Below are 12,471 nucleotides of genomic sequence, written 5' to 3' on the forward strand. Positions count from 1 at the left end.
AACAGAAATTCTTCCCAAATGAAGGTGACACTGGTCAAAAGCTCTTGGGAGCAGAAGTGAAATTAGTGTGGATAAATTCACTGCCAGAAAGAAGGTAAAGGCACTTAGAGAAACTTCCCATGTTTCACCACGGTCTGCAGATACACAGATGTGTATACCTTATCAGATACCCTTCTGGTGCGGGTCTTACCTTCCCAACGTAGAGAGGGTCAGTTCCCGTGTACTCCTCCAGAACAAAGAACTGGTTCCACACCCAGCTCCGCTTCATACGCTGATGCAGCTTGTCTGACAGGTTGTCTTCTTGCCCTTCAATGAGGGGCCTGGCACTTCCTGACAGCACAGTTGTGGTAAGGTCCATCAGTCCCCAAAAATACAAGGAGACACCAAGTCCAAGCAAGTTCTTTGCATTGCTCATTCTACCTGAAGTCCACATCCGTTTACTAGGGCTGACTTAAAAGTCAAAACACAGTATCTTAGGTCCCTTGAGAAGAAAGTAGGTCCCGTGTGTAGTCCTTTGAAATGTCCAAGAGAGATCCTAGTTCTGAGAATGGCAGTCTCCTGTAAAGTTAAAGGAAATTCATAAGAGGATGTTTTTTCCCCCAAGGTGAAAGAGTTTCCTCAATAGGCAAATATGTTATAAAATATTTAATCTTTTATATAAAAATATAATATCAGGAGGCACACCTTCTGAAACTAGGAATCCTATTACCATATAAGCTGCAGAACTGGAGCCTTAGATACAAGAATCGTCAGGGGTTAGTCAATAAAGTAACAGTTCTCTACTTTGCTAACTTAGCTGTAGTGTTGCTTTATGGTATTGATTGGCATGAGTTAAGTGCATACTCTTTAGAAATATTTATGACCAGAAGTCCTTAGAGAATATTTAAAAACAGTTTACTCTGCAAAATTATAATAGCTGGTGAACACTTTGGCAACCATCTTTCTCTTTCTGTTTGGAAATTATGTCATTGTCGTTACGCTCACGTGCACGCACACATCTACATAAATATAGATATTACTGCTATATTGCAAACCTTGAATATAACTTCTAGCAGCTCCAAGTTATTTCTAATTTTAATTACTCTTTAAACCTCCCCGTTCCTTGAATTCAGGTTTCACACGCTGCTGCCTCCTCTCTGAGGAGCTGATTGCTGCTAAAAATGCAACATTTCTAGAATTTGAATGGTCAGTTAATCATTTTATGACCCACAAAAGCTTTCACAGTGCTGATGGTCACATGCTATTGTGTGATATGTCCAAGCAAGTCAAGCTAACACATTTTTTCCTCCACCAGCCTCAAAGACCTGTTTAGGCAGAGGAATGCTGACCTCTATCAGAGGACACTTTCTCATCAGTCTGGGATCTTTTGTTATCATGAAGTCAGTTTTGTTGGTGACCTCACTCCAGGCTGTGGATTGTAGCAAACCTTTCCTTCACCATTTTGCTGAGTTTAATGATGCAGTCCTGCACTCAGGTTACTCTGTCAAAACACTCCATACATCCTCTGGGGGCCTAGCATTTTTGCTGTCCTTTTTAAGAACTCTTCTTTCTTTTTTTCAGGAGAAAACCAGACTCCTTAGGAAAGGCGTATGGGGGTCTGAGGCTTAAGCAAGTAGTTCACACTTCATTTTACTGCTGTTTTATACTTAAGTCTTTAGGCTTAATTAACTGTTTTATCCTGTGGAAATAAAATATAGCAGGAGATATCTGTCAAATATTTCTAACTTCCTTGAAATCCTTGAAAGGTTTCAAAATCATAAAAAAAATTTTAAAGTGTTGCATGATAATATTTTGAAGTGAAGACTGAGACAATGCAATGTTTTCAGCAGAGAAGAAGAGAGTGTTTGAAAATTCCCCAGCATTCAAGCTGGGAGAACTGGAGGACTGAGTACACTTAGAAATCTACTGAAACAGAAATTCAGAATTTAATCCAAAAGTTGGCGGAAATCTGAAAAAGGCAGCTTAAGCCTGGAACAGATGTCCACAGGGGAAGTAAAGACAAAATAACTATCTATCTTAAACTAATTACTACACAAAATAATGTTTCCAAGTATAAAGCCCAGAAGGAATATGACTACACAGTGCTGCTAGTTTATACAGTTGTGAAGTGCAGCAGACAACTAACAGGTCCTTTACCTTGAAAAGTTTACAACCTAAGGCTCAATAGATACAACAAAGAAAGGACAAACTGTAAGCACAGAACACGATAAATCTCTTCTAAGCAGAGCAATGTACAGAACTGCTGGTTGTTTAGACATTGGCTATGTAATGTGCTAGGGCTTATTGTCTGCAAAGCCAAAGAATGGGGATTTATCTAAGCAGTACAAGCCCAGAAGGACCACAATAATCTCTGTGTGTCTGTCACTTCATGAAGAAGCTGGCAGCTGTTTGTGAGAGGCAGGGACAAGGCTTAGCTTGCTGGATACCCACAGTCAAAGGAGTCCAGGAGCTGTGTGTGCAGTGCTTGCCTCTCTCTGTCCTGTGAGTCCTTAGCTCCCAATAGCCAATATACATTTAGACTGGCGAAAGGAGGCTGAAGTCCTCTTTACGTAATAGGTACATCCACCTTGCTCTTGGCGTGTTGTCAACAGCAAGTTTTTCTCAGCATAGTCAGGGGGACATCACTGACAACCCATGTTTTGCTGGCAAGTAAATGTGGGGAAGGGCCTCCCACCATCCCCTCAACATGATTTGAGGGAACTCAGCACTGCCTCTGCTGTGCAACGGGAAGGGAAAGTGGAAGCAGGCTATGATCCAGTGGCTAAGGTCCTGCCTGGAGTTTTTACTTTAAGAAATTCCATCTACTGTACAAGTCATTTACATTTTTGTTCATGTGACAAAAGAGGTGATACAACATGATGGACCAATTCCTGTGGCAACGAGAATTGTGTTTGTAGGTGAACTCCCAAACCACAAATTCAAAACTAATGGTGCCAGATGTCTCCTGCAATTAAGTTCAGCCAACAGTGCTCAGGCAAGGTAATATCAAGACATGGTTAAATAAAATTGCAGAGTTACCAGTATGCCTGTAATGAGGCAATAGCAAAAGAAATCTGATCATCAGGATGCTTTTTCTGCACATGTACATTATATCATCAGAAAGCAAAGTAAGTAGAAGCAGTGAAATAAAGGTCAAGATCAGGGACATAAATGCTTCAGGCTCTCTGTGATAACAGCTTTTGTCATTTGAATGTCACTTGGCATTGCAGCGCAGTTCCATGAGGAACCTTTCTTGAAAAGAGTGTGCAACTCAGTGGCCCCCAGGAGCAACATCCCTAAGAGCATTTCCTATTCCCAATGCAATCTCATTCTGGGGTATGGCAACTATCAGGAAACTTGTCATTAAGTAATATAAAGTCTTGTAAAAGGGTGTTCATTCCCTGAGTACTAGTAATTTCTCCATTTAATGCCAGCCCACGGTGATGCAGTCATATATTTTTGTAGAAACAGAAGAAAGCACAAGTTTTGGGGTGGCACAGAATTTTTTTTTGTTAATACCAGAGTTTCTGGTGTCTCATGCCTTTCCAAAACTGTGAGCAAGCAGGCTTAAACTCATCACATTTTGCTTCTGGCCTAAAGGCAAATTAATACTATTAATAGCAGTATTTAATCAAGAATGGTTCCTCTATCTCTGAGGCTGAAGGAGAGTGAGTTTTTTTTTTCTGTCTCAGGTCCTCAGCTGGTATTAAAAGAATGAAAAAGACCTTTGTTAACTTCTGGCCTGAGGAGCTGCTGATCTCTCTGGGGCTCTTTACCCACAGCTTCACCAGCCCCAGGCGTGTACTATTGGCCTCTGGATCTGCAAGGCCTACTGGTCAAGCAAAGTATTTCTCAGCAGTGCAAAAGGCACTCACACACATTTAGGGTTTGAATTGTGTGGTAGCACAAGTGGCGGCTGAGCTACAGTTAAGGTCATGGATGACTGAGTCTTTCAGAGGACTCATGCAGATGGCTGCTTCACCAGCCGAGTGTGATGGATAACTATGGGGTCACATAGACTGTAGACATGACAGTTGGTTAGGATGATAGCCATATGCTTTGAGTGTGCTAGCTTGGTGGGATCTCTAGCTTTAAGTGGACCTTAGCGGTTTTTGATGCAGATGGATGACACAGGCTTTGAGGCAGAGTCTGTTCTTCTGCCTCAGGCTGGGTAGTTCCTTGCAGGGAGATCAGGGGGACCAGTCATACAGAAAAGCACTTGTTGGCATGACTGAGTGAGGCAGAACTGAACCTTTAATATTCTCTAATGCAAGTTGTTTCTTGGAGCCTTTCAAAACGGGTTCTTAAGGACATCTGCAAAGATGGAATTGATGAGCCTTTGCTTGTCATATGAAATACGTTATAGAAACACATTTCATGGCTCAGCATGGGGATGTGCAAAGGATTTGAAGGCCATAAAGGGAGGGAAATCTTGTTTTCCTTGCTCACACAAAAAAATTATCAAACCCAGGAAGACTGCATGACCAAAACCTGTGGGATTTTTGCAGAGGGTATTTTATATTTCAAGAACAATTTAAATGTTTCAGAACCCTGTTCATTACCCACGTTGAGTACTCCATTGTAATAGGCTTAGCTGCATCTGTGCAGTTTAGATTCCTGACCCAAAGTGAATGCCTTTCTTGTCCCTGCTTTTGTGATGAATATTTGACTATCAGTTCAGTTGTTTAGGTTACTTTCTCTGTTCTTCCCTTGCAAACATTGCTGAAAATTCTTTTAACTGTCACTCAACAGTTACAAATATGGCTTTTGGCTTCGTAAAGACCCGTGAAGATCTGACTGAACGCTGTGCAACTGGTGGTCTATACATGGTACAAAGGAACTAACTAATTGTTCTACACAAAAGAGTCACAATAATGCACTTTTCACCAATGCAAATAATACAAATTTCTCTTTTAGCCCATATTATGAATTAAAGTAGGCATATTCCAAGTATGAGCTACTTTTCATGCTCCAATTTTAAAGACACCCCCCACCCCCAACACATATTTGTACATTAAACTATTCTTAATTGAATATCTACTTCTGGGCAAAGATGAAAAGGAAAAAGAAATATCTGCCAGCACCAACTTCTAGCTTTTCTTGCAAGTGACCCATTTATCTTCTAATTCTGACAAAAACAGCACTTCTAAAGAAAGGATAAAAATATTAATAGTTTGGATGACCATATGGGCATCCAGAGAGTTCCACTGGGATTGAAATATATTGTGGTCAATACATATTTGCATAAATGCCAAGGATTTTGTAGTTAAAAAGCTCAGACTTGAAAATGTTTATACACACGCTTAGTTTATTTGTCACGTTGAGCAAGCTGTCTCCCAGAAAGTCAGTGGACTATCTGCATTCATAAAATTAATTACATGCTTATATCTTCTATGCCTGGTCCTTCCAATGGATTTTGCCATGTAGACTCAGCATTCATGTAGAATGCTACAGACCTTAGTGGATCCCATGCAGGCACATTGCCTGAGCAGGGACAATTCATTTGCAGGAGACATATTACACTGAGAAAGTGGGGAAGAAAGAGGCAATCACTTTTAAACTCCCTCCTCCAATTTCTTTGTACATAAATACACAAATACGTGTGATATTTCTAGTATAGATATGTGAATGTTTCTTAGCAGCACGTACACTGCACTAGGAATATGTTAATGGCAAATTATTTCTGTGTTTAATGACACATTTAAAGAGTTTTCCCCCATTATTTTACCAAAAGAAACCAAACAATTCAGTAATGACCACAGTAGGAAGAAATTAAATTTGAGTGAAAAGAATTCTCCAAGTGAGCTATTTACTTTGTTCCTTGAATTTCTTGGATATTTTAAATCCAAGGTGGGGGTGTAAGTATTGCGCAGTTTTTGACTCCCCATTAAATGGATTATTCTTTTATGTTTTCACAGATTACTTAGGTTTCCTGTACCTTCAGTTGCTCACGGCTTTGTCATAAAATGCCCTTGCAATAACCCTGCAGGAGCGCCAGTCAGTGAGAAAGTGTAGGCTGCATTCCGCACGAGGCAGACCACCCGCAACAGGTGCCTGACACCAGCCTCCAGGGATGGAGGCTCCACTGAGACAGGATCTAAAATCTCCTAAGCAATTTATGCAATACTTGTCTTATTTTAGAAATCCTAATGCTTGCAGTACCTAAGTTAGGTACCTCTAAACAGACTGTCTGATTATAGTCCTAAATGTTTTTGTACTGCTTCCAGAGCTTCATATGTTTTATCTCTGGCCCAGGCCAGTCCTACTGTCGTTATTACCTATTGCTATACTTACTGGGCAAGTTTAAATTAAAAGGAAAAATCTAGAGGCATTTGTTACTTTTCTTGAAAATAGACTGGGCCTGAACATGTGTTTTTATTTTTACTTCATTTTATTGAAATCTTCATAAATACAATGAAACTTGACAACATACCATATGGCGCATAAACATTAACTCAGAATACAATCCATTGTCATAAAATTACATCTACAGACCACTCAACAATCTCTCCTGGGACACATCAGTGAACTCATTTTGCTCAAGATCTGAAGTCCTTCAAAGCTACAGAGCGCCTGCAGAGTGAAAAATCCCACAGAACAACAGAGGGAGTCCCATCATATAAATCCCAGCCTGTGGCTATAGACGCATAAAAAGATCAAAAAGAATGAAACACAGACACACAATCACAAAGTAAACATTTCCAAATAAAATGATGCTGATAACTTGCATCAGGGGAGGATCTGAGCCCCAGCTTTTACTCAGTGTGAGGTACTGTAAATAATACCGCTAAAAAGCAGGACAGAAGTACAAGAGGGTTTCAAAAGCTCCATGCTGGTCTAACTAACTCTGCTGAAGTCAGCCTCAATAGGAACTAAGTGAGGCATTGCAAATACATTGGAAAATCCAAATAAATGCCAGATAAAACAACCCCTCTTCAGTCAAGGATGTGCAAAAATATAGGATACATGAAAACAATCCCTCTTCAATCAAAGATGTGCAAAAATATAGAATACGTGTGAAAATCATACTAATTAAGCTTTCACTATTAAGGAAAAACTCCTTTTAGTTCTCACAGTCTTCTGACTACTTTTGCCATGCTGTCAAGAAAAACCCTGTACAACTGACTCTAAATTGTGACTTGATGTTCGTGTAAATATGATGTTCATGTGATAACCCTCTCAAGCACATATCTTTTTTTTTAAAAACATAAAGTCCCTCCTGTCCCCCAAAGCGTGACCTTTCTCGCTGGCTTTGCAGCTGTACCAGGAGCCTTTGCTCAGACCTGTCTCAAGGGTCCTAAGCAGTATAGGCAAAATCTGTAATTTCCTGCCAAGAATGAGAGGGCTGGGTGGGAAGTGTGGAATTTCCTGTGCTATAAAAAAGGAGGAAGGAGAAGGATGGGTCAGGTGTGGGGTGAAGATCTGGTGCGTGTCGGAAAGCCAGGGTTTCTGCAAAGGCATAAGAAGATAAGACTGTGAATACTGCTGTGACAACTGAAGCTCTGCAAGCTGAGAGGCCAGCAGGAATAAAGCTCAGGAATACAGCCTGCTGCCCTAGGCACTGGAGTACTTATGCCCTGAACAGGACCTACTCACAAATGTTACCATCCTCTTTGAGAAAAATGTACTTAGGCCTTCCCTCTATTTTTCATTTGCTTCCTTCTGCCCATGTCCCTCCCCTCTTCCAGATCCTGAGCAGGTGCCTTGCCTGATCTGCCATTCCCCTGCAATGGGATAACACCCATTCCTGTTGTACACTGGGAATGCATTTTAAATCTGAGGTGTCCCTGTCTGTGCTGCGTAGTGGCTATGGTAGCAGACCATGTTCTCTAGCTACAAAACATTGCATTTTGGGTATGCTAGTCCCCAGAATATGACATATTTCCACATAGCAGTGAAAACTGGACTCTTTCTTATCCCATGGCTGCTGGATAGACGATAAGGCTCTCTGAACCCCTTAAATGCCAAAGATGGAAAAAGTGTTATCTCCTATCTGGAGACAGATAGGAGAAGCAGCTGTCTGCCTGGAGCAGATAGAGGTAATATTTCTTCCCATGCATAAAGATCAAAAATAATGATAGGTAAGGGCCTATGTCCTGTCACTGGGGAAGACAACTTCCTACTTTCATTATGACTATGTTCCTGGTTAACTTGGCATTTCATACAGCATTTTGACATATTAGAAATGGACCCAAACCAACCCACTTCCAAAAGCAGCTGTTGAAGACAAAGAAGTGAATGGGTAATTTCTTTTTCCTACCAGAAAACAGTATTTGGCCATCTTTCATAATAATTGTATGCACCCACTGGCACATAGTGTTTTTGGTTTTTGGGGGTTTTTTTGGTTTTTTTTTTGTGTGGTTTTTTTTTCTAAAATTGTGGCTGTATTCATAGAGAAAGGATCATCTTTAACCTACAAAACAGCTGTAGGTGCTCTAAGAGGTGAAAAATCTTTCCTCTAATTCATATTTCTTGACTCTGACATTGCTTCAGCTGTACAACACTGGCATCTGTACCTTGTCTTGACCTCTCTGATTGTCTTGTCTGAGCCTGAAGACATACAGCTAACCAACAGAATGAACATTTTCAAGCCAACCTCAAGCTGCTGTCTATGAAATCAAACCAGCGAAAGAAACAGAAGTCTTACAGCCTCTTTCTCTATCTGAACTGTTAAGAGTCTACCTTGTTCTTACCACCTAGCTTCAGAGTGGTTCTAGAAATACAGAATATGAGTGCCTAGCCTTCACAGGACACTTTCAAGCTGAAAGAATAAAGTAAGAAGGAATAAAGATGTGCTGATCTCATTTGTCCCAGAACTGTTCTAGTACAGCAAGAATAAGGTTCGTAAAGCCTGAAAAACAACCTCAGATGTTTGCATGCCAGCCTCCAGATTTTGGTCTTCAGACTCAATTGTTGCATTCTCCACAGGGAGTGTATGTGAGGTATTATCTAATGGTCCTCTGTAAATGTGACATGCACTAACCACACCCCTCATGAAGAGGACTCTAATCTATTTTCCATTTTCTTCATAATCCACTGCTAGGACATGTTCCCAGCTTTGCCAGTCTCTCCCATTTCAGAAAGTGAGTATCCTAGATGAAGCGGTTCCTCTGACTGGATTTCTTAATGGCTAAGAAGAGCTAGCATTTACTAGAATATAAAAGATTTCTTAGGCTTGCTGGCAAATTCTTGGCTTGGCAGTTTGTTACAGGTGAATCTTTCAGAGGAGACTCCAAAACCCTTCACTCCATCTGTCTTAGTATTCGATTTGTAATGTTGATGTAATAACAGCTTTTGTAAGAGCTGAAGTATTCTTGGCCAAAATTCCCACCCTTCCATTATCTGCTGTGAGCCATCTGGTTGCTGTCCTTCTTCACAGGGAAGGATCTTCTGCAGCTGTTTTGAGTCTGACTTCCCAACGAAATGAGTTTATGCAGTGATATAATTGCATTGATATTCCATTAATATTGTGACAGACAGGTAGAGATCCCAAGGATTACTGTATTTCTATCTGCTCCCTGGGAATTAGCAGGTGCAGTAGGGAATGGAGACCCAGATTAATGCTCCCAGTGAGGAAAGGATAGGCAGTTATACAATCTCTTTGACCAAGTGATCATCTTGCATGCAGTTCCAGAGCAGTAACTGAGGTGTTTTAGCTGGTATGGCAAGGGAGCTGGAAGGAGCTGGAATTATTGTGTGCATGAAGGAAGAGTTATGGGGAAAAGACATAACTATAACAAACCAGGCTTTGTAGTTCTGCTCCTCTTCGCTCGTTTGTTAATAACCTTATAGGAAAATTTTATCCCTATATAAATTCTAGGGACCACCCCGCTCCTGAAAGCCGCCTTAGTGATCCAGTGGTGCACACCAGTGCAAACTCTGAGTATGGACCTGAGAGTAAGGTATGGCTTCCATTCACTGTTCTTCACTGGTAGTCACCAGCAGGTCATTTGGGGCCTCTTTAATATCTAAGTGTACCTTTTTTTTAGGTAGGGAGACATCAGCCAGTGTATGAAGAATTAATGACCCTGACCACAGCACACAAACACAGGAAGACCCTACAGACAGCATGGGACATCAAGGCCCATTTCTCCCACTGTCGGTAGTCACTTCATGTAATTCCTCAAATAGTTTGAAGATCCTTTCTAAATTCTCAAGAATTCAGACACAGACTGACAAATATGCAATCAAAAGAGAGCAAGAAAATGCAGGAGGGCTTAAAGGAAAGCAAATTAAAATACATCGTGGAAGACCTTCTCAAACGAGATTGCAGCTTTGCTGTTAGGTCACCTGTGTGTGCATTGCAGCAAAAAGATTTTTCTTACGTACCTGCTAAATCTATTCTTTCTTACTTGTGGATCTGCATTTTTATTAGCAAGTTCTGCACTGTACATTTTCGAGATATCAGGATTGCCCTGCCAAACCAGATCTCTACTCTAATGTTGAGATTTTTGCCTTTGGATATTGCCAATAACTGGTACTTCCAAATAGTTAAACTCCCTCTCATTATGCTTTGGAGGTGATAGTTCAGAAATGAAGGAAATTCTGACAAAAGAAACTTGACATCAGAATAGCTGTGATTAATAGCAGCAAAGAGGATTATACCAAGAAGCTGGAAAGATAGTACTTCCCAAGTAGAAATGGAGTAGGCTTCTAGTCTGACACAAGTGAAATCCTAACCAGAGAATGTGTAAGAAAAGGAGAAAAAAGTGGTATTTTTCTGAGATGTTGAGCTATGGGTTGCTGGGAAAATGTATGAGACGTGAAAGACATGTGCATGCAAACTTAAATAACTTGCCTGAAAGGCGGTTGCTCAAGGAAACTTTGCTTCCAGGTTAAGCTGAAAAATCCAGCCTTGATGTAATTTTGTTTCTTTCTCTTTGTGGGACAAATTTGAACAATTAAATATTTTGTATTTGAAGTTTCAGAGAGGGGAAGGAGAAGTGGAAAATAAAGAACAATGGCAATATGCACCAGTGCTCAGTGCTGATGTCATTAATGTGGTATTGCTTGATACATAATCTTTAGTTAATCATAAAAAATTAAGACTACTCTTGTGAGATGCTGAAAATGGTGAGAAGAATTCCTAGCTGACCCTTGTGATCAGTTTATGCACTGAAGCATGAGTTTTGATTTCTTCCTTTTAACTGAAGAATCATTTTGTCTCTTTAAAAAATGTGGCAGTATAAATATCACCTTCAATTTCTCCCAGATTTTCAGCCTTTTACTACATCTTCTCTTTTTAAATTTGGAGGAAGCATAAAGAAATCGGATGGATCCATTTTTACTTTACCAACTTAGCTTGATCTCAGCCAAAAGCCTGATCTAGTGTCCAGTGAAAATTGATGGAATATTTAGATATTATGTTCTGTCTTCTCTCAAGCCATATAACCTACATTTTTGAAATCTCTTGTCAAATTAATCAGTCCGCACAGAATTTACCTTCAGGTACTTAGGAACCCAGCTAAAGCAATAGCCAAAACATTAGTGATTCTCTTCATGCAATTATAGAAGATGAATGAGTTCCTAGAGGACTGGCAGAGGAAACCCATGATACCTATATTTAAAGGGAAAGGGGGCAATGGGGAAGAAGAACCAGTGAATTACAGAGCCTTCATTCCAACTTCAATATGTCAAAAGTTACTGGAATGAACAACCAATTCTTCAGCATCTAGGGGATAATGAGGTGCTAAGGAATAGCCAACATGGATTTGTGAAGAACAAGTTAACAACAAAACAGCCTAATTTTCCTCTCTTTGGTAAGATAACTGGCCTAGCAGGTGCGAGATGAGAAAAATGCAATACACCTTGACCTTCGTAAAATGTTTCACACAACTCCACAACTCATTGTCGAAGGCAACATAGGGCAATATGGCCCAGGTGAAATGAGAGTAAGACAGACTGGAAAACAATTCAAAGAACCACTGTCAGTAACTCAGTGTCAAACTGGGAGTCAACAGCAAGTGGTCCTGCAGGATTTTGCTTCATGACCAGTACTATTCAATGTTTATGCTAACAGTTTGGATGATGCAGTACGGTTACAAAATGTGAGGATGACATCAGGCTGGGAGATGTTGTAAACACTTGGGAAGATCGGGTTAGAATTCAAAATGATCTTGATAAATTGGAGAAATGGTAGGAAATCAATACCAGAAAATTCAGTAAGGACAAGTGGGAAGCACAAGCCTTGGAACGGCAAAATCAAATGCCCAGGCATAGAGAGGTGAATAACGGCCTAGGAGTCAGCATTGTAGGAAAGGAGCTGATGACAAACTGAATAGGAGCCAACACTTTGATTCATGGGTTGTTGCAAAGGAGGAAAATGCCACTCTGTGCTGTGTCAACAGGATGTTGGGCAAGTTGCTCAGGTCGCGTATGTGAAGCACTTTTACTGGCATCTTCAGCACAGAAAGGCAGCACATCACAGCTTAAAGGAGATATGGACAGACTCCCAAACTGCTGCCAGGAAGACACCAAGAAATTTGAGCAGAG

The 12,471-nt window shown here is 40.5% G+C and overlaps 1 protein-coding gene across 2 annotated transcripts in view; it reads right to left on the reverse strand.

Moving 5' to 3' along the window:
• CDH20 (cadherin 20) overlaps nt 1-12,471 on the reverse strand; it is a 121,241-nt gene that overhangs the window by 38,258 nt on the left and 70,512 nt on the right. For both annotated transcript variants that reach the window (XM_052780892.1, XM_052780902.1), the window contains exon 2: nt 191-558. In XM_052780892.1, coding sequence (XP_052636852.1) covers nt 191-433 — 243 coding nt within the window. In that variant the 5' untranslated portion in view covers nt 434-558. The remainder of the gene's footprint in view (nt 1-190; nt 559-12,471) is intronic.

Source organism: Harpia harpyja, chromosome 1 (assembly GCF_026419915.1).
Source record: "Harpia harpyja isolate bHarHar1 chromosome 1, bHarHar1 primary haplotype, whole genome shotgun sequence".
Classification (NCBI taxonomy): Eukaryota; Metazoa; Chordata; class Aves; order Accipitriformes; family Accipitridae; genus Harpia; species Harpia harpyja.